General features: G+C 36.4%; 1 protein-coding gene across 1 annotated transcript in view; it reads left to right on the top strand.

The window, feature by feature from the left end:
• Positions 1–22,665, top strand: part of SLC13A1 (solute carrier family 13 member 1) — a 76,846-nt gene that overhangs the window by 27,715 nt on the left and 26,466 nt on the right. The window contains exon 7 of the mRNA XM_014839151.3: positions 20,287–20,438. Coding sequence (XP_014694637.2) covers positions 20,287–20,438 — 152 coding nt within the window. The remainder of the gene's footprint in view (positions 1–20,286; positions 20,439–22,665) is intronic.

Here is a 22,665-nt window from a genome sequence, read left to right as displayed (position 1 = left end):
AGAGATATTCCAATCAGAGAATGCCGTGAATTCAAAGACCCAAATATATAGAGATCAGTGGTTTTGACAGGAAACATCTCCAGTGCAGGTCCTAAGGCTGAGTCGTGAAAAGTGAAACGTTTGGATAGGTTGCGCCAGGTTAAAAATAGCTGTCCATGACATGCAGAGGAGTTTAGAGCTTTTCTTAGGGGAAATAGAATTTCTAAGTCAGAGGGCAGCATGGTCAATTCAGCTCATTGAGGAGCTTACTGTAGCGACAAAGCAAGGGGTGGAGGGTATGGACCTACCTGGACTTTTTGATTAATCAGACTTTGGGGATGAGAGAGAAGAGTGTAGAAGATGCCTCTGCTACAGTGACCTAGGTAAATGTAGATTGTGATGCCACTGATTGAGATGGGGAACACAGAGACAAGAGTAAGTTTTCACTGGGGAAAAGTAAGATAATTTGGGGACATTTTTAGGAAATGAAGATGGAGATCTGAGTTTGGGAGAAGAGAGAAAGTCCTTTGAACAATGAATCTATGGTCTTTCTAGGACTCAAAGCATAAAAATTCAGCTTTATGTAAAAGAAAAATTAATGGATAACTTTTTGCCCTACAAAGGTGTTCTTTATAAGAAGAGACAGCATGACAGTATTTTACACATTGTAGATTCAAGGTCTGTTTTGATTTTTAACATTTATAAATCTCTCCTCAGTAATAAACATATTGTATAGTTTGTGTTATAATAAATTGTACCTGTTCTTTGACAGGTTTAAACTAGATAATTTAACATTAATTGTGTGGAAGAATCTATACCTACTTAATCTAGCAATAAAATGGAAGGACTATTTATATTCCTAAATATAAATTTTTGGTCTTCTGCTTTCTTCTTAAAATAAATCCTGCATGGTTTGACTTTGAATTTGAACTACTAGTCAAAAAAGATCCAAATAGTACTGCCTTCGAGGGCCAATAGTTTAGAATAAATTTCAAAGAAGAGGAAAAAGAAAGGGCTTAGATTTTTTTTTGTAATTTGTACCATTTTGCCATGTTCCTACTAAACAAATAAATTTGATTTCTAGTGAAATTACTAAAATTTTATACATTTGAATCACCATTTGTTTAGTAAAAAATTAAGAATTTTTCCTAAATTTAATTAAAATCTCTTTGCTAATGCAATTAAATCAGTCCAAAATGATCAATGTTTACTTCATTTTTTAGAATTATGTATTTCTCTCTAAAAGCAATAACGTACATACTGATAAAGTTTAGCATATAGTAAGCAAAAAGTTCCCAATGAGTAGAAGAAAATTACAAATTACCACCAAGTAAATTCTAAATTTAGCAATCACAGTAATATTGATTAAGAAATATACATTTAACATTTACTAAATATTGCTTTCTCCCTGACCACCTTTTTCCACTGCAACTAATATATCCCTCTTCTTAATCTCCCTTGAACGTGCTCTTTTTTTTTCCCAAAGCATGTGTTACCTTCTCACAAACTATATAATTTAATTCATTTTTATTTGTTTTGTTTATTCTCTGTTTTCTCCACTAAAATCTAAAATTCACAGAGGCTGGAATTTTTTGTCCATTTGTTTATCTGTATCTCAAATATCTAGAATAGTGACTGCCATAGAGTAAGCATTTTTGTCAATGTTTGCTGAGTGAATGAATAAATTCAGTAATGTTTTTCTCAAATAATGATAATTAGATTAAGATAACTCATTCTGTACATAAACTATAACAAGAAAAGAAGCAAACTGAAAAGTTTGCAAGATAAAGATATGGATCAGATTAATTTCATTTTTTCAGCTTTATTGAGATATAATTGACACACAGCATATTGATTCAACACAGATATATTGCAAAATGATTACTACCATGTCATTAGCCAACACCTCCATCATGTTACATAATTACCATTTCATTTTGTGGTGAGAACATTTAAAATCCACTCTCTTAGCAACTTTTAAGTATATAGAAGTAGTATTAATTATAATCACCATGCTGTACATTAGATCCCAGAACTTATTCTATAATGGGATGTTTCTAGCCTCTGATCAATAACTTCTCATTTCTCCTGCCCACAGTCCCTAGTAGCCACCACTCTACTCTGTGTCTGTGAGTTTGCCTCCTTTAGATTTCACATATAAATGATACTATTCAGTATTTGTCTTTCTCCGTCTGGCTTACGTCACTTAGCATAATGCATTTATAATGATAATCATTCTAACAGGTCTGAGGTGATAACTCATTGTGGTTTGATTTGCATTTCCCTCATGATTAGTGATGTTGAACACCCTTTCATGTAACTGTTGACCATTTGTAGGTCTCCTTTGGAAAAATATTTCTTCAATTCCTCTGCCCATTTTTAAATTGGATTATTTTTGCTGTTGAGTTGTATGAGTTCTTTATATATTTTGGATATTAACCCCTTATCAAATAAATGACTTGCAAATATTTTCTCCCATTCCATAGGCTGCCTTGTCATTTTTCTGATTGTTTCTTTTGCTGTGCAGACACTTTTCAGTTTGATGTAATATCACTTATTTAATTTTTTGTTTTGTGTTTTTGGCCTCATATCTAAAATAATTATTGCCAAGATCAATGTCAAGGAGCTTTTTCTGTATGTTTTTTTCTAAGAGTTTTATGGTTTCAGTTCTTATCTTTGCCTGTAATCTACTTCAAGTTAATTTTTGTGAGTGATGTAAGATAGGGGTCCAGCTTTACTCTTCTGCATGTGGTTATCCAGCTTTCCCAACACCATTTATTGAAGAGATTATTTTTCTCCATTGAGTATTCTTGGCTTCTTGTCAAATATTAGTTGACCATATATATGAGAGTTTATTTCTAGGCTCTTGATTCTGTTTCATCGGTCTATGTGTCTGCTTTTATGCCAGTATCATACTGCCATCATAACTTTATAATATAGTTTGAAATCAGGGAATGTGATACCTCTAGCTGTGTTCTTCTTTCTCGGGATTGTTTTCTCATTTCATTTTTGGTGTAAAATAAGAGTTTGGAACTAAAATTTATCAGCCCTAAAATTCTTATTAGTAGAACTATGAAGTTCTGATATAGATGATAATCAAGATAATTTTGCCATTGCTCCTGCTGCTGATGATAATGGTGATGATTGTATGTTGGTTTTGAAGATGATGGATATTTAGGAGTCATTCAGATTCCAGGAACTAATCAAGGAGTACTCATATCTAAGAGTCATATTCCTATGCTGCGTACCTAAAAAAGAGATGTTTTCCGTGACTCACCGAGTTCCCTTCTCACCATAGTCCACAGCCCAGACATTAGCAGAGCTCCCTGCTTGTGCCTAGAATAAAAATGATGGGTAGGTTCTTAGCCCATAAACCCTGCAAAACTGCAAAAGTAGCTGAAATACTTTTAGAGAAGAAAAGGAATAAGAAGAAAGGAAGACCCAAAATGGACACTGACGGGGGTCGGAGGGGGGGATATGTTTGTCAATTCTAGTGGGGCAATTGAGAGACAAATCACCTCTCATGTTATTTCCATGAGAGATGAGTTCCAGGTATCCAAAGATCAATTCTTAGATACCAAAAGAAGAATCAAGTTGCTAGATTTTTCCCTTCCTTACAAGCACTAGTATTATTCAAAGAGATACCCCAGATTTTTATCCTAGCTCAATTTCTAATCCTCTAGGCATCCTAAATGAAAGGAATTGGAAAATCAGTAAGCTTTTAATGAAAGATCTGAGATAATTGTTTTCCACTTATTTTACATAATTTGTAGTTCACCAAAGGGAAAAGTTCAAATGAAAACTTCCTTGAACAAATTGAATCTTGCTTTCAATTAGGTGTTGTTTAGTTTGGGGGCAAAAATCCTTATAATTCAAAATCAAATTCTATAAGACAACACTGTTTAATGTTCTCCAAGAATTCAAAGAACCATAAAACAGTAATAAGCAGGGTTCATAATGTCAGGGACTAGGGGCATTAATTATGCCAAGTAAGGAGATACCATTTCTAGAATATCTCATCCCTAGATCGAATACAAAAAAAGATATTTTAGATTAGATCAGATAGATGCTACAAACAAAAGCTCATTCTCCTTGATTACTCTTCTCTTCTCCTAGAAATTGGGTGGGAAAGCCAATTGTTAGTGCTGCTCAGTCCTCACCTGACACAACTAGGTGTCTCCTTTCACTCGTCCAGCTAAACCCTGTCGTTTATAGAAGGGTGATCAGAGAAAGAGAGGTTACCACACACCCTTTAGGACTCACAGCAGCACCAAAAAGACCAGAGATAACAAGTGTTGGTGAGGATGTGGAGAAAAGGGAACCCTCGTACACTGTTGGTGGGAATGTAAACGGTAGAGCCACTATGGAAAACAGTATGGAGATTCCTCAAAAAATTAAAAATAGAAGTACCATAGGATCCAGCAATTCCACTTCAGAGTATATATCTGAAGGAAATGAAAATAGGATCTCAAAGAGGTATCTGCACATCATGTTCATTGCAGCATCATTCACAATAGCCAAGATATGGAAACAACTTAAGCGTTCGTCAGTGGATGAACGGATAAAGAAGATGTGTCATACATGTATACAATGGAATAGTATTCAGCTACGAGAAAGAAGGAAATCTTGCCATTTGAGATAATATGAATGAGCATTGTGGGCATTATGCTAAGTGACTTAAGCCAGATAGAGAAAAACAAATATTGCATGGTATCATTTATATATGAAATCTAAGAAAAGGAAAATGGAAAACTCATAGAAACAAAGAATAGAAAAGTGGTTGCCAGAGGCTGAGGGGCGGGGTAAATAGGGAGAGGTTGGTAAAAGAGTACAAGCTTGTGGCTATGACATGAGTAAATCCTGAGGATCGGATGTAAAACTTGGCGACTACAGTTGATAATACTGTTGGATGGTTGAGATCAGTTATGGAAGTGGGACTTGAATGTCTCCCCAAGAAGAAAGAAGTAGATGTGTGAGGTGATGGATGTGTTAACTGGCTGGGTGGGGGTAATCTTTTTGTAATGCATAATTTGTTGGATCACTACAATGTACGCTTTAAATGTCTTACAGTTTTGTCAATTATACCTCCATAAATGTGAGTCCTAGTCTCGGCAAACGTCGGTTATGCGGTGCAGTGTTGTCAGCTGTCATTACCATGTTTGCATTGGATCCTCAGACCTTATTTACTTTATAGCTGAAAATTTGTACCCTTTACTTGGTCTTTTTTCACTTGACTGTTTCCTGGGCCTCTGGGAACACAAGATGAAGTTGAACTTTTGAAAGAAATCATAACTATTCTGCTCACTGTCCTATTTATGAGAACTCATTCCATTCAACTGAGGATTTGCAAGCCTCATTACCAATGGTATCATAGCAGAACGAAAGGTGAAATTTCTGCTATGTAATGAGCACCCAATATTCCCCACAAATAGTCTAGACCAGAGTGAAGGTAAATGCCTGGCAATAGACAAGCAGGTAAAAACCTAATCCGTCTGAAATTCTGCCAGGAATATTTTCTGATAGAAGAAAGAAGTCGATAACAACAGTTGGTGAGGTAACTCACTTCTGAATAAAGAATTTATTTAACATTTTTTTTAAAAAAAGGAATCACAGCATCAACCTGTGAACATGACCTCACTCCACATTTCAATCTTTTTTTTTTTTTCCTGAAAAAGATTCGTGCTGAGCTAACATCTGTGCCAATTTTCCTCTATTTTGTATATGGGTTGCCAGCACAGCACGGCCACTGGCAAGTGGTGTAGGTCCACACCCAGGAACCAAACCTGGGCCACTGAAGCAGAGCGTGCTGAATTTAACCACTAGGCCACAAGGCCAGCCCCTAGATTTCAATCTTTATTGCAGTCAAAGCCCTCGCTCCATTCATGGCTATACTTAGCTGTGTTTCCACAAAATATTTTGTGGTTAAGAAAATGATTGACTGTTGATATCTTTTCTCCCACATATCTTTCATTTTTGAATCACCAAAATGTAATTTTTCATGTTATATTATTGAAATGTTATCTAGCAGATAACATAAGTTCAGCCATGTTAGAAGCATCTGTACTTTCCTCTAACTGTACAGTAAGCCTCCCACGCTATATAATTTATTCTTGTATTTTGTGTCTTCAATTCCTCAGCAGTGTTCTTCTATGCAGCTTCCAATCGTATTTCCTAAAAAAGGGATACATTTCTCCTGTTTCAAATTATTTTTAATATATTTTGGTTATGAAATATTTTATGCATATATATGCATAAAACGTAACTGAAAAGCTTAAAGAGTAATAAAATGAATAATATGGTACATACCACATCCCAGCTTAAGAAATAGAGCATAATTTTTAGAACTCTCTGTGAACTCTTCTGATTCCACCTCCTTTCCTCTTGCAATCACCTCCACCCCCTTATCCAATTAGCTACAGCCCAAAATTTTGCCTTAACCATCTTCTTATTTTCTTTTCAGTGTGACTGCTTATATTCAGTAAGGTATGGGTTTGTTCATAACAACAAAGACCCGAAATAGCAACAATTTCAGCAAAATAGAAATAGGCTGGTATGGTGGCTCCACAACCATGACAACCCTGACTCTTTCTATCTTTGTTCTGCCATCCTCCACACTTGACTGCCGCCTATGGTTCAAGATGGCTGCTTCATCTCTGTCTATACATTCTTAACTCCAGCTAGCAGGAAAAGGAAAGGAGAAAGCCAAAGGCATATATACTTAGAAATTATTCCATTATTTTCCTGGCTTTAAGATTATTCAAAAAAATTTTTTTTCCTGAGGAAGATTAGCCCTGAGCTAACTACTGCCAATCCTCCTCTTTTTGCTGAGGAAGACTGGTCCTGAGCTAACATCCATGCCCATCTTCCTCTACTTTATGTGTGGGATGCCTACCCAAGCATGGCTTTTGCCAAGCGGTGCCGTGTCCGCACCTGGGATCCCAACGGGAAAAACCCAGGCCACCCAGAAGTAAAACATGAAAAATTAGCTGCTGGGCCACTGGGCCGGCCCCAAGATTATTCAAATTTTTTATTTTTCCTCGAGTTAGTTACATTTTTCTAGGAATTGATGCATTCTATCTAAAATTTAGTAGCATGTGGTTGTTTATAATATCCACTTATTACCTATTGAATTTCTACAGTACTTATAATAATATCTCTAGTATCTACAGTTATATCTCTTTTCATTCCTCACTTGTGCTTTTAAACTTTCTTTGAATAACCTTTCCAAAAATATGTTTATTTTGTAAGTCATGTTAAAAAACAACTTTCGGCTCTTTGATTCTCTTTATTTCATGTGTACTCTGCTTTATTAATTTCCTCTCTTTATTGCTTTGTTCCACTTTATCTTTGCATTTATTCTGCTGCTCTTTTGCTAACTTTCTAAATTAGATATATATCTCACTAATTTTGAGCTTTTCTTCTCTTCCAAAGCAAGGATATAAGGAGATGAATTTTCTTCCATTACTATAGCTGTATCCCATATTTTTCAGCTCTCTGTGTTTCCCCATTTCCATTATGTTAGATTCTTTCATCCATGAGCTGCTTAGAAGTATGTTTTAAAATTTGAAATAAATCAGGTTTTTGTAGCTATTTTTTATTTTGTTTTTTATTTCTAACTTAATTTTACCATGGTCAGAATCTGGCCTGTACGACGCCAGTTTTTCAACGATGCTTGAGGCTGATTTATGGGCTAGCACATATAAACATTTCATTGTGCTTAAAAAGGACTGTATATTCTCAGCTTATTGGGTGCAATATTTTCCAAAAGTCTGTTAAATCAAGTTTGCTGCTTGTGCTTTTCAAATCTTCTGTGATCTAACCAAGTTTTTGTCTGCTTAACCTAGCAATTAAGGAAACTTTTGTTAAAATCTCCTTTTATCATATGGATATGTCTATTTCTCCTGATAGTTCTGTCACTTTTGATTTCTATGTATTTTTAGATTATTTAGATTATGTTATTATTTCCCTACCAGTTTAGAATGTTTATATATTCCTGGTTATTTCATGCTTTTACCACTTTGCAGTGCCCCTTTCATCTAGAGAGATGGTTTTTGGTCTTAGTATTTATTTGTCTGATGACACTGCAGCAACACAAGATTCCTTTAGGCTAGCATTTACCTGGCATTTCTTCTATCCTTTCCCTTTCAATACTTCTATGTCCTTATATTTTACATGTGGCTCTTGTAAAAAGCATATTGCTGGCTTTTGTATTCTTATCCAGGTTGAAAATTTTTGCCTGACAAGTTTGATGCGCTTGAACTTTTTGTGATTTAATAAGTTTAGAATAATTTTTGATGCCAGACTTCTATTTTTCCAAAATATGCCTTCCAACACTGTTTTCTGCATTCTTATGCAGTTACTTTATTTTTTCTTTCTTTTTTATCTTATCCTACACATATACACACAAACACAGACATTCAAACTTGTATTGATGTTTTATGCTGTGTCTATAATTTAAACTGTCTTGACCAAATTACCATGAGTACTAGTCAGCTAGAGCTCCATAACAAAAGACCACAGATGTGTGGTTTAAACAACAGAAATGTATTTTCTCTCAGTTCTGGAGGCTGGAAGTCCAAGATCAAATTGCCATCAGGGTAGATTTCTAGTGAGGCCTTTTTTCCTGGCTTGTAGTCAACTTACCTTCTCACTGTGTCTTCATGTGGCCTTTCCTCTGTGCATGACCACAGAAAAAAGAGATCTCCAGTCTCTCTTCCTCTTCTTATAAGGACACAGGTCCTATCAGATTAGGGCCTCCCCTCCTTGTGACCTCATTTAATCTTAATTGCCTCCTTGAAGTCCCTATCTCTAAATATAGTCACCTTGGGTATTAGAGCTTCAATATATGAATTTGGGGGAGGGGGACACAATTCAGACTATAACACCATGTATGCTTGATTTATAAAAATCTAGAAGATAATCTATTTATTTCCTCCCTCTTGAACAGGACAAAGACCTTAGGACATTTCAACTAGACCATCTCTTCCTATTTACATGCTACTCTTTTGCAATTTCTTAGTTCTAGTCTATTATTTCCCTATAAATTGTATAATTTTCTAAATCAACGTTTTGTAGGATGATGAACATATTTATTAAAATCTTTGCTCATCATTATTTCCTGTCTGTCAGACCTTCCACCTGGGGTCATGCTCCTTCTGTCTGAATATATCTTGAGTGTGCTTCAGAGAATTCCTTTTGGTGGTAAACTCTCAATTTTGTTTGATATGAAAGTCTTTATAATTCCCAAAATGTATTTTTGTGGTTATAGAGTTCTATATTGACCATTATTTTTTCTTTGCTCATTGAGATCTATTTCTATTGTCTTTTGACTTTTTTTGATGTTGAGAAATAAGCTAACAGTCAAATTATCATTACTTTGTGAGGCAATCTTCTGGTTACTTTAAAGATTCCTGTGTGTGCGTGTGTGTGTCTTGAATCTGTTATTGTTTTTTTCCAACAATTCTTGAGAATTCTCAGCCATTATTTCCTCTGGGTCTCCAGTTAAACATTTTAAACTTTCCACACCTTCTACGCTTCTTAACATCTCTTTTCATTTTCCTTCTCTGCCTCCTGCTGAACTACGTTATGAATAATAACTTCAGATCTATCTTCCAGTTCATTAATTCTCCCTTCAGCTATGTCTGTTTTGTTGTTTAACCCACCCACTGAGTTTTTCAACTCAGTTATTTAAATTTTGATTCCTATAAATTTTATTTCTCCCTTTTTAAGATTTGTTAATTTTTATAGTTTCTTTCTCCTTACTTATATTTTCAACCTCTTCTCTAATTTTGATAATCATAATAAATTTACTTGTATTCTGTGTTTAAAACTCCAGTGTGTGAGGTTCTTGTGGATCTCTCTGTTTGGCCTATTTTTGTTTTCTGCTGGTTCTCACTTTTGTTGCCTTATTTTCTTGTGTGTTCTGTGCTTTTAAATAGTGAAATATTAATTTTCCTTAAGACTTGTATGAGAATTCCTTAAGTCCTGGATTTTAGCTGCCTGGAAGGGCTTTCAGTTATATTACTGGTTTTCTTTAGACACACAGGTAATACCAATTTAGGCAAAAAAAATTTCTTGCGGTTAGGAGTTTTCAGGGGACATTATGTTTTCTCTTAAGTCAGCATGACATTTCCTTGATGTCTACTTCTGCAAAGGATACAAGTTGTAGGAGTGTTTTCCTATACATTTCCCCACACAGGTGGGCCTTAGGCATTATCTTCCATCCCGAGCTCTCCTTGCAACAGAATAATAATAATAAGTAAATAAATCTTAAAAAATAAATAAATAATAATAAGCCTCCAGCCAAACAGCTGCCTAGTCACTAACTTAAGATTCCCATTTTTACTTTATTTGTCATCAAGCCAGATTCCTTACTTTTACATAGTTGAGTGATACATTTAAAAGGTGATTTTTAATATTTTAAATAGCATTTTGTTTATTAGGGAATCTGATTTGTCATGTGGCTGGCTAGAGAAATCTGCTATATTATTTATAGCAGTCATTTTTACCACTATAAAAACAACAAAATTTTTCCCAATGTCATGTACATTTTTATTTTTCTGGTCTTCACTAAGAAATTACAAAGGAAGCTTCTAAATATTTAACATTTATGATAATAACATTTTGTAAAAAGAATCCTGGATTTAATCCTGATTTTCCACATTGCTGAAAAAATAGAATATTTTATGGAGTTGTCATGTTTTGAGTGCTAAATTTTAAATATCTTTCTATTCATCATACTATTACTCTGTAAATTAATATCCCAGTTCACAATATGCAACATAGCTCTTTATTAACAACAGCAGATATAAATCCCATTTCAAGGAGTGTTGTTGATGACTTCAATTTCATTACCAGCTCCTCTGAGTTGTTCAGGTTCTGACTGATTAGATCTTCATCAGATCTTCATGAAGACCTCACATCAGGAGTAAGACAAGGATCCTTCTTACACTTTCTTGCTGTTTACTTATGTATTATCTTCATCCTGGGGTCTTTTTATACAAATCATCTTCTACAGAAATTATTTAAAGCCATGTGCACGTTATGGGAGGGCTGGCTTAATTAAAACTAGAAAGCATTACCTGTTATCTACTTAACCAATCACATGTAAACTCAATATGCTGAGGAAAAACAGTGGCGAGAGGGCCCCACTGTCAAGCCCTCTGCACACTATGGAGATTTTACTTTCCCTCCCCTTTCACCTACATCATCCACCAGTGTATGTGGCATGAAAGCACCAACGTCAATCCATGCACTAATTATTAAGATTAATTAATTAATTTTTTTAATTTAGAAAGAGAAATATTGCATCTTCCAATAAGATGGCAGATTGAAGAGGTCCACTTACTTCCACTCTATCCTGAATCTCCATTAAAACAAAAACAAAGGGACTTTTTAAGTCATAAAGTCACAATTATATAGATGTCAAAAGAGGAGATAACAGCAAAATCATTTTGGAAGATGGAACATAAAAGAATGGGTAGGAAGTGACTCAGTCATGCAATGAAAGTAGAATCCTAAGTCAGCAGTGAGGAAAGACAATAAACAATACAATTTACACAGCAGCAGCTCTCAAAGTTTTTAAAATGTTTAAAAATGGGAGTAAATAAAAAATTGCTTAAGAAAGAGTTAAAGTCCCAAATTTCTTCTCCAACTCCACATGGATGCAACTGCTCCCCCTCCACCCAACAGAAGTGTTCTCTTCAGCCACAGTAAAGCTGAGGGGAAGGAGCACCAGACACCATTCAGAGGCAGGGGAGGGTTCACAGTGAAAACAGTGGCAGTGAGTAGCTGTTTATACCCTGAACAGTGAGATCCCTGCTTTCTCCCCTCCTGATCCCTGGAGCCAGGTCTCTACCCTCCAGATGTCAGCAGGCAGGAGAGCAGGAGCTGCTTCTGTGGGGAATGCAATCAGCATGAGAGAAAAGATGAAAATACATAGCATTGGGTTTTCTCCCAAAAAAAGCCCAGTCAGATCATACTGCAGTGAAGTCTACCGTCAACAACAAATCCCAAAGCACACACACAGAGTTTCCAACCATCATTTCACTGCCTTTTCTATGAGCAAACAACCCAAAATTCCTGGATATCTGAAGAAAGCCACAGGCATGAAGAGAGGGTCCCAAACAAATACAAAGAAAACAGAACCTTGCAGGAAACAGAGACTGTGCAAGAAGATGAAAACACAGGAGAAAGAAACTATCATTAGTATATTCAAATATGTAAACAAAGAAATTGCATTTGTGAAATATGAACGGCATTCTATGAAAGAGGAACAAGAAGAGAAAAAATAAAATGTATGAATAAAATATGAAAATAAATATACAAATATAAAACATAGTATAAAGATATAGAAATATACCATAAATGGAAAGTTTAGTAGAAAAAATAGGAAGAAACAAGATAAGGAAATAATAGGAGTTTCAGAAAAAGAATAGTGAAAACTGGAAAAGACTACATCAAAACGTCAAGAAAATTTCCATAACGGAAGAGCGTAATTTTTATGAGTGTAAGTCCCACTGGGTGCCAGCACAAGACTTGAAAGAGACCTGCATAGGGAAGGTCTGTGAAATTTCAGAATACTATGGATACCCTAAAAGTTTCCAGAAAGAGGGAAAATCTGATTCATTAAAAAGGATAAAGAATATGAATGGCTGAAGAATTCTCTACAGCAACACTGGAAACTCAGAGACAGTAGGAAAAAAAATGACTTCAAAATTCTGAGTAACATTTATTTCCAACCTAGAAATCCATACCCAGTCAAACTATTGATGAATTGAGAGGGTACACTAACGTCCAAACAGCTCTTTGCCCATCTAGAGAAAAAAATGACTATCTTTAGGACAGGTAGGAAGGCTCTGGAAGAGATGTCTCCAAGACAATGAAATTGGTAGAATATTTGATGTAGATTAGGTATCTATCATTTGATTTTTCGGAGAGAAGATTTAAATAACCATGGAATATTTGGGGCTGATTTACTGTTAAGTATTTGGAAAACTAAGCAAGTAATGAGGGGGGAGGAAAGAGTACAAAACAGGAAAACTAATATAAATCATATTGCTCAACTGTTAGTAGATCTCTAGACAACATTCTGAACATTGGACTCTGCTCTAAGCAAAATTATGATATAGCCCTAATGGAAGAGTGATGGAGACACGAATGTATGAGTGTGTTCAGCAGACGAGTCTGTGAAAGAAAGAAAAATTCTCATACTCTAACATAGAGGAAATTTAATTGTAATGCCTGCGCCCGAGAGATCGAGATATGGTATCATATGAATATTATTAAAGTAAGTGCAAATAAATATACAAAAAGAGCTGGAAGATTTTAAACTGGCTGTCTTCGGCAAACAGAAAATGGTCAGCAGGAACTAATATTTTGTGCAATTAGCCTTGCATAATTGTTTAACTATAAATAGAAACCCTAATGTTTTCATGCCACATTCACCCGAATGAATTATTTGTACAGTGCGGTGGAGACCACTGGTTTAGTCCATGCTGATTCGTGGATGCCTTTTTAGCAAAAGAGCCAGGAAATGTGCAACATGCCCTTGGAATCTGCAGTCACTGCCACCAGGTGGCAATAGTGAGTCATATCTGGACCTGCAGGATTTCTGTTCTGAAATGTCCCCTCAGGATCACCCACATGATGTTGTCATAGGATTCTGAATTTGGTCATGTCCTAGACAAAACTTTTTCAGTCACTTTGGAAGAATTTGTGGAAGGCATACTTACGAGGTCTAGGATGTCATACATTTGTGTGAAATAACACATGCAGGGCGGGCAGAAGCGGGATTGAATAAAAACACGGTAGGTTACTATTGCTATGGTAAAAAGCAATATGAAATGTAATGTAATTAAACGTAAAGTGTTAGATGTAGGTTTAAAAACTCACATAAGTCAAAAGTGTTCTGGAAGGCAAGATGGTACAAGGGAAATCACTCAGAGGGAACCCACATACATAGATTCTGGTTTCAATTCTGCAGTGACCAGCTATGATACATTTGAGACTCATTTTGCTCTTCTGAAAAATGAGGTCTTTGGACAAGATAATCTCTAAATACTTGTCTGCTCTAATAATCTGTGATTATTTTATATATAAAAAAACTTCTTTATGATTGTGGAAGATGCAAAAATATCAAGAAGATAGCAGATACCCCATTATTTCCATTGTTAATATTTTGACACTTTTCATTTTAGTCTGTTTGTAGGCACATATATGTATGGGGATATATTTTTCATTTAAATTTCATCATTCTGTATCTTTAATTTCACATAAGTCTCCTGCCATGAAATACGTAAAACAAACACTTTCCCATTCACCATATATCCATGGCGATGCCCTTTGGTCACCTCAACACAGGAGGTTTCTCTGGCCTCTTCATCCCTGACTGTCTCCAGCCTCACCTCTCTAGCTGCTTTGCTCCTCTTCCTGTCTTTGCTTTGGAATTATTTTTGTTTTCTCTCCCAAACTCTCAGGAAAAAATGTCCCCTCCACATACACACCAAATTCCTCCTCCACTTTTGGGAAAAGATAGTGATTATTTGGTTGTCTTGATATCTGCAAGCACCTGCCCTCAGGGCCTGGGTCCTGCTTTCTGTCCCAGATGACTTATTCCAATCTCTCTTGCGCTAGGGTCAAACTCTTGTTCTCAGATTGAAACTACTGTCTTGGGCAGAAGACTAATCCGCTAAGGTCTCCTCACCTACTTCCTTTTGTAGTTGTTGTACCACTAGTTGGCTCAATTAGAGGCTCATTTCAAACTTTCTTAAGAGCTCTATTTTTCTGCCCATTGCCCTCTACTACTGTCCCTCTGGTCCTCAATCTTTACCACTTACTACAGCATCATCTTTTCAACGAGTTCAGCCCAACAATTACATGCCTTAAGCAAAAATAACAATAGAGTTGACAGCGTGGGGCTCATATTTACTGGCTAGCTAACACAAGTGGTGCACCCCATCCAACCTCCAAATACTTCCACTTAGTACTATTATGATATATTAGTGTTACCATTTACTGTATAATTTGAATTTACCTTGAATTTTTAATGTGTTTCTACATTGTCCATGATATTTGTACAAACATTACCTTATGTGCAGTAGCACTAATATATATTTTGAAGGTCTTTATATAGGAAAAAGTGTGGGAAACCTGTAAGAGATAAAGTATGGCAAATATATTAACATTTTCCTATTTTGATTTTTTATTTTATATCTGCCAATGTATTTTAATAATTGTTTTATAGATATGCATATAATTGTAGTTAGGCTTTTATATAAAATCCAATTTTTTCTTCGTTTCTATTTTTGGAAGTTTTAATGTGGCATGAAAAATTACATACACATTACAGCTTTCAGTTTCCATTCTTATCATCAGTTTAATAATATCCAAATTATGCATCAGTTTCTGGTTTGTGTTTGAAGTCTTTCCTATACTAAAGTAGTTAATATTTAAACTCTAAATTTCAGTTATCACTCTGCATCACTCCTAAGAATTTTAGAACTTATTTTGCTATTTTATTTATATATCATTTCTTTTTCAAATTTTCAATGGAAACCTTTATCATAAGGAAAATACAAATCATTTCCATGAAGGAAATATAAATCAAAAGGAGACATTTGTAGATTAACTTATTTAGGATGAAGAATAGATACCCCTGGGAGCTAACCTTTAAGTTAATTAGAAAGTAAAACACAAATTACAATCCAGTGCACTTGACCCTGCCAGGTTAAATGCCATTCCTACTTCCATGATGGCTTTTAGTGAGTAGAAATTTTTTCCTATTATAGTTTCTCAAAAAGATCTTTCAGTGCCAATGTGAGACAGCATGCTTATCTGCGTGGAACAGGGTAGTTTTTCTGTTTGTATATTTCTTAAATACATCTAGTTTTTTTTTTTTTTAATGCTGCAGTGAAATAAGCAAGAATTGATTCTAGGAGACCCATAAGAAGGCTATTACAGTAACTCAAACCAGAGATAATGTTGACTTAGACCAAGGCTAGGGAGATGAAGAAAACCAAACAGAGTTCAGCAATATTTAAATAGATAAGGTGAGATGAGGAAGAGGTGATTTCAAGGGCAAGCAATATAGTATAGTGGCCAAGGGTATAAGCTCTACATGCTTTCAAGATCCAAGTCTACCATTCCCAGGTTCTGTGACTTTGGGCAAACCACTTAACCTCTATGTGTCTCAAGACATACAAAGTGGGTAATAACAGTACTAACCTCATTGTGTTGTAAGAATAACATGAACTAAAGCGTTTATTTGATTTTAACCTAAAACAGTGCTTATTACCTAGTAAGCACACAGTAAGTGTTCGTAAGGATGATGATGGTAATGGTGTTATCTTATATAGGTGATCCTGAAGGACTACATTTGAGGAAGGAAGTCACGAGTTTGATTTTGAACTTTGGGGACTGGAGCATCTTTTATTTAAGACATTCAAATTATGTTGAGCAGATAATTGGAAATATAGGCCTAAAAGGAGAAGTCTGGGCTGAAGACAGGAGTTTGGTGGTCTGGTATATCTATATTCATTAAATCAGTGAAAATATGTGAGATTTCCTAAGGAGAAATATTACTGTGAGAAGAGACAACTGCTTATGACGAAGTTTCAAGAAATTCTAGTTTTAAGGAAGGTTAAAGGAAAACAAACTGGCAAAGGAAATAGAGGAACAGGCAGAGATGTAGAAGAAAAACCAGGAAAGCAAGACATCACAGAAGCCCACAGAAGAATTTTCCAGCAGAAAGGAGTGATTAAGTTTTTTAGGTGCTGCTGAGAGGTCTACAAAATTGATACTGAAAAGTATCTATTGGGTTTAGTGATATGGAGGTTATTGATAATCAGAGCAAGTGCATCTTGAGTGGATTCGGGAGACAGAAGCCGGATTGGAGTGGTTAAGAAAATGGAGTCAGTGAATGTAGACAACTCTTTTGAGTAGTTTGGCTATGAAAATGGAGGTGAGGTTGGGCAGTAGTTTAATTGGAAGGAGGGTTAAGAAATTCCTCTTTTTTGTAAAGATGATTTGCAAATGGTTAAACGTTGTTGGGAAAATTCCAGTAAGGTCTATTCTATAGGGTTTCTGAGAAGTTCTGAGGGTTTGGGGTCCAGAAACAAGAAGTTGGAGGAGAGACATTTAGTCTATTACATACGTCAAGTTGGAGAAGAAGGTAGAACAGAGGCAAGTAGGGTTCTACATTTGACAGTGAGACTTCTGTCTGCCAGCTTCTATTTTACCTGTGGAACAGGAGGCAAAGCTACCTGTGGAGAGCTGGTGGGAGCGTTGGGGGGGGGTGTAAAGAGAACAGGGAGGGATTTAAGTTTTCCTGTGGAGACAGGCAGAGCAATTTGGTCAGGGAAACATAGTAGGGTAGAGGGACAGCAAGGACACAGCAGTCGAAGTTTGTGATCATGGACGTAGGGGATCCAATCTCCTCCACTATGTTCATAATTTCACCAACAGTACTTGGCTACTCAGGGGCAGACATGGCACAAAGAAAGTAAATGATTGGGTTCATTCAAAGCTGAAATTTTGCTAAATAACTACCATTCAAAGAGAGACAAGAAACAGAGTTTAGGGTTTTGTTAAGAAAGCTATTGATGGTGGTGATGGTTTCATGGGTGTGTGCTTATCCCCAAACTCACCGAGTGGTATACATTAAATAGGTACAGCTTTGTACATGTCAATCGTACCTCAATAAAGTGGTTTAAAAAGAAAGTTACTGAGTTGGCTTACCATGGAATCTAAACTGGATAAGAAAGGAAGTGAAGAAAGGAGAGGACCAATCTACTGGGAATACCTAGGTGCTTCCATGACCTCGACTTGCCAGTGGAGTTGAAGCGGGGATAGAAGCAATGCAGCAGCAAAGTTGGAAAAAGAAGCTGCGCTGCAGGAGCAGACTTCTTGGTTAATAGGGTGGTAGAATGAGACTGTTTCATCCCTGAAGAACTATGATATCAAGCACATACCATAAGTATTTCCGTATTCCACTTACACAAGATTTGCAAAGGAAATGACAAAAAACAATTTTAGACTCAAACGTAGTGTTGAAAATGAGACGGCTGAGATGTAGCCCACCTTTGGAGAAAGTTGGAATATTTTCCCAACCTCCCTCCAGCCTGCACAACCAAGGAGGAGAGAAGGGAAGACCTCCCATTTGCCTCTTGATGGTGAGATGGATGTGGAGAAACCACTACTTGGGGAACTTGCAAATCTGTCCCCTAGACTTAGAAGAGATCCGTGGACTCGTGTTTGACACACTCTTGAAAAGCTTGAAAGTGAAAGGTCATGGCTGAATCTCCTTACGTCATGGAGTTTCAGCTGCGCTTTCACTCCTAACAGGGCAGAGATACCTGTTTCCATGTAAAGGATGGAGGGAACACATGGAAGGAGTGGTATTTGGGGTCATTTGAAAAGCTGCTTTCCCCAAGAGGGCTTCTTGACAGGGCTAGTTGACCTCAGCATAAAGTGACTGGAGGGACCATCATGTGCTGAAACCACAAGTGTGTCAGAAGAAGTGGAAGAGATGCATTAACTACTTAGAAGGAGCAGCAATCCAATGTTCCTATTTGGATGATAGGACTCTTAAGAATCCATAAAAGCGCCTTCCAGATGGAGTCATTTTGGACAGCCACGGTGCCTAAAGAGTACTGATGTCATATTTTAATTATGCCAGTCACGTAAGACCTCTGCTAATCCCTACCACTCCTCTCCTGATCCTGTCCATCCTCTGCCACTCCAAATATGGAGGGTTTAGGAGCAGACTAGCAAGTGGTGAAAGGATTTGGAGCTGAAAGAGAGAGAAAAAGCCAAACCCATAAACCCCCTTCCAGCTATGGGCTTTTAAGCAGGCTGATCTAGGCGAGAAGAGAAGGTTTAATTTTAAATAAAGTTGGGACTTTTGCTATTAAATGAAGTACTGTTGCTTTCAATTACTGACGTCTTTGCTTTTTTCCTACTAAAAATGACCAAAAGACTATTTATTAAATGAAGTGACCAGAAAAGCTATAGATTCAGCCCCAGATTTCACCCAAGGGGCAGCAAAAGTCAGATCAACAGAGTGTGTTTTTATGGGTCGTGGGTAAGAGAGAGAATGAAGTTGCTTTTGGCTTGCCCTCTAGCAAGTCCTATTTGTAAACAAAACACATTTGAGATCGTGATTTCCCAGATGGAACCATTTAAGGATGTGCTGCTGTCCAGGGTGTAACTATGGGAGAGAGTGACTGAGGTAGAGCAGATTTGAAAGTCTCTGGAAATAAGAGAAAAATTCTTTGAGGACGGGATATTTGATGGGTCATTCATGAACATGTTATAGTTATCCTGATGCTGACAGAATTTGGAGGATGGAGGAATGTTGCATGCCAGATGCAAATGTCATCTTAAGTGAAATCAATAGGTAACCAAGAGATCAGAATATCACGTTCAAAAGAGTGGAGAAAGAGATACCCAAATTACAGGAGCCTTTAAAAAATGGATTTGTTTTCATTTGAGTAGAGGATTAACATTCTCTAAGTGGTCGTGAGTTGCAAGGAGGACAATGACTCCATCTCTCAATACTGAAGGATATGGGGTTGAAAATACTCAATTTCAGAAGTAGTATCCTCAGGGGACCATCGGTTAAGGCACCAAGGTAGGGACACACCCCAAAAAAGAAGTTGAAGAACTCACTGACAATGCACTGCCAGTTCAATAGAAAACCAGTTGAAAGACTTGGGAGTGGTGGTGAGAAGGGAAGAAGAGGGGGAAGAGTTGGTTCAGGAATAAGAAAAAAGGTTGAGCAAATGAATGAAATTATGTTGGTAAAATAATTTGGTGGTTTCAGGTTAAATATTTTTATGGTTATATTTCTATTGATGGAAAGATAAATGCTATAAAATTAGGCTGCCATAACAAAATACCGTCGACTGGGTAGCTTAAAAAACAGGAATTCATTTCTCACAGTTCTGGAGACTGGAAATCCAACGTAGAAGTACCAGCAGGATCATTGTCTGGTGAGGACTCTCTCCTTCGGTTTCAGACAGCTGCCTTCTTGCTGTGTTCTCACATGGTGGAGAGAGAAATCAAGCTCTCTGGTGTCTCCTCTTATAAGAGCACTAATCCCATCAGACCAGGACCCCGCCATCATTATCTCATCTAACCCTAATTACCTCCCAAAGGCCCCATCTCCAAATACCGTAACACTGGAGGTTAGAACTTCGACATATGAATTTGAGGGGGACACAAACATTCAGTCTACAACAAATGCTATTACTGCTTGTTATGAACACAAATAGAGCTGTTCTCATATTACATTTTCTTGTTGAACAGAACGCAGGCACAGGAAACAAATATCGAACAGAGAAGGACCACATGATGTGTAAACTTATGTGCTTGTGCATTGCTTACTCTTCCACCATTGGTGGACTGACAACCATCACTGGTACCTCCACCAACTTGATCTTCGCTGAGCATTTCAATATGTAAGTAACATTACTGGATTGCTAGTTTAATAGATGGACAGCATACAACTTATAAGAATTATTCTCACCTGATTCAGAGAATCCAAGGACAGAGATGCTATATTGAGTTAACTCTCTGTTGTTCTCCATCAGGACATCTTTAGTTATAGAGACCTTCTCTTATACTGGGGCTAAATATGTAGCACAGAGTGAATTAAGAGGTCCCTACAGAGTCCCCAGGTCAGCTCAGAAGAGATAACCCCTGGCTGAAAACTCTAATCAAATAAGGAAAACATTTTTCACTACAAATAAGACTGCAAAATGAAAAGGGATTATTTGCGTGGGATAATTTATGTAGGGTTTGAGGATTGGCGTTTGAACTTGAATGATGAGTGGTGAACAAAGGTGCTAATTACAAAAGGTTTGGCTTTGGAATTTAAACAGATTTGAAGGATTGGGCAGTTATAAGAAATGGCAGTAATAAGTATTGTAAGGACAGATATATGATCCTAAGTGCAAGTTTGGAACGGTGATATCATCCGTTGCAGAAAATGGGGAATCTGTGGACACAGTCAGAACACTTGGGCTAAAAATTCCACAATTTTCACTTTGTAAATTTGAACAATAAAAACGTACATTACACTCCCAAGACTTAATTTTTCAGATCTAAAATAGTCACAATTCATATGATTATTGTGAGACTCAAATGAAGTAAACGATGTAAAAATACTTAGCACTGTGTAAGAACTATTGAAACAATAGCCTGCAAGTCCAAATTAGAAAAGAATCTTTGAAAGTTCACGACTCATGTGAGAGCTCAAACTGGCTCTACACCCAAGGTATATTTTCAACTAACAGCACAGATAATTGTCAGAGCTCCAGGAAGGTGTGCAGCATTAAGAATGCCCTGGAACAGAATTTCGTTCCTTTTCACAGAAAAATTACAGTTCAGAGGCTGGAAAGCTACTCCCTAGGAAGCAGATTCACAGACTGCAGGAACTTTTTAAAATTATTTGCAAGATTTTGCGCATGCATAGCTTTTCCAAGAAATCCAAGACTCAAAACAAGTCACTCTTCATTCTAGAAAGAACAAGAACCTGTGTACAAAAAAACACTAGTATCACAGTTTAGGGATGATATAAGACAGACCTCTAGGTGTACTTGTTGTTTCTATGAGTACACATCCATTATGCACACTCCAACAAACTTACACTGGAAGCTTTGAAAGACATTGGTTTATAAGTGGGAGGCTTCTGAAATTCACAGTGCCAGAGAGTGTTCATCCAACGTACCCCCTCATATGTATCCGCTAAGACAGGAAATATACTTGATCCCTTTCTGAAAGCTGGACTTCTATCCTTTCTCATGAATTTCCCAAGGAAAGAGATTCCACATCTTCGTCCTTTCTGTAAATCTCTTTTTCTAAAATTTACAGCAAACTTTTATGGTTTTATCCTTGTTGGTGTTAAAGAACTGCTGGTTTCCACCATTCCCATGAAATTACATGTTGTTGTCAAAGTAATCCATATCGAGTTCACCCTTGATCTTTGTGTTCTTGCACAAAGTATCAGCCAAATTTTCTTTCTTTTATTTAACTGTTCCCTTGACTCTTTGAATGCATTAATCCATTTGCGATGACAGATTGAGAGCATTGTAGCTCTTTGAACAAGATGTTTCAGTTACTATTTTCTCTAATTGGCTAATCTTCTAATTTTCCTAATCAGGGGAATTTGGCCAAAATGCTCTTTAAATTTAGGAAATTCTTAAAATGTACTTGAAATTTAGTGGTGTTTTTTCTTCAAAAGATTTTTTTAACATTAGGAATTAAATGCAAACTTGAAAAAAAAACTCAAAGCATCCCCTCTTAATAGAAAACAGTGGCATAGAAGGGGGAAAACAACTCATGTGAAAAATATAACTGATATTATTAAATAAGCTAGATATTTAATAACATTTTTCTTAAATTATAGCCCTAAAAACTACAACAGCATCTGAAAGCAAGAATGGAACGAAATGCATTCAATTTCATCAGAAAAAGTCCCAGGAACTTAAAACTGCACAAAAAAATTATATTCTTTGTCCAGATGTTTGGAGCTAGAAAGAAATCGTCCTTTATTTTCAAATCCACTACAATAATGTCAATTTTTCCCTCGTGACACTGTTTGCCATCTTTTTGAGCAATACCAATAATCAATTTTTACAATTTCATTTTGGGTCTCACCCAGCAACAAAGAAATGCATGAAACCT

This window comes from Equus asinus, chromosome 1 (assembly GCF_041296235.1).
Source record: "Equus asinus isolate D_3611 breed Donkey chromosome 1, EquAss-T2T_v2, whole genome shotgun sequence".
Taxonomy (NCBI): Eukaryota; Metazoa; Chordata; class Mammalia; order Perissodactyla; family Equidae; genus Equus; species Equus asinus.
The sequence above is the reverse complement of the archived record's forward strand: the minus strand, read 5'-3'. Positions and strand labels throughout refer to the sequence as shown.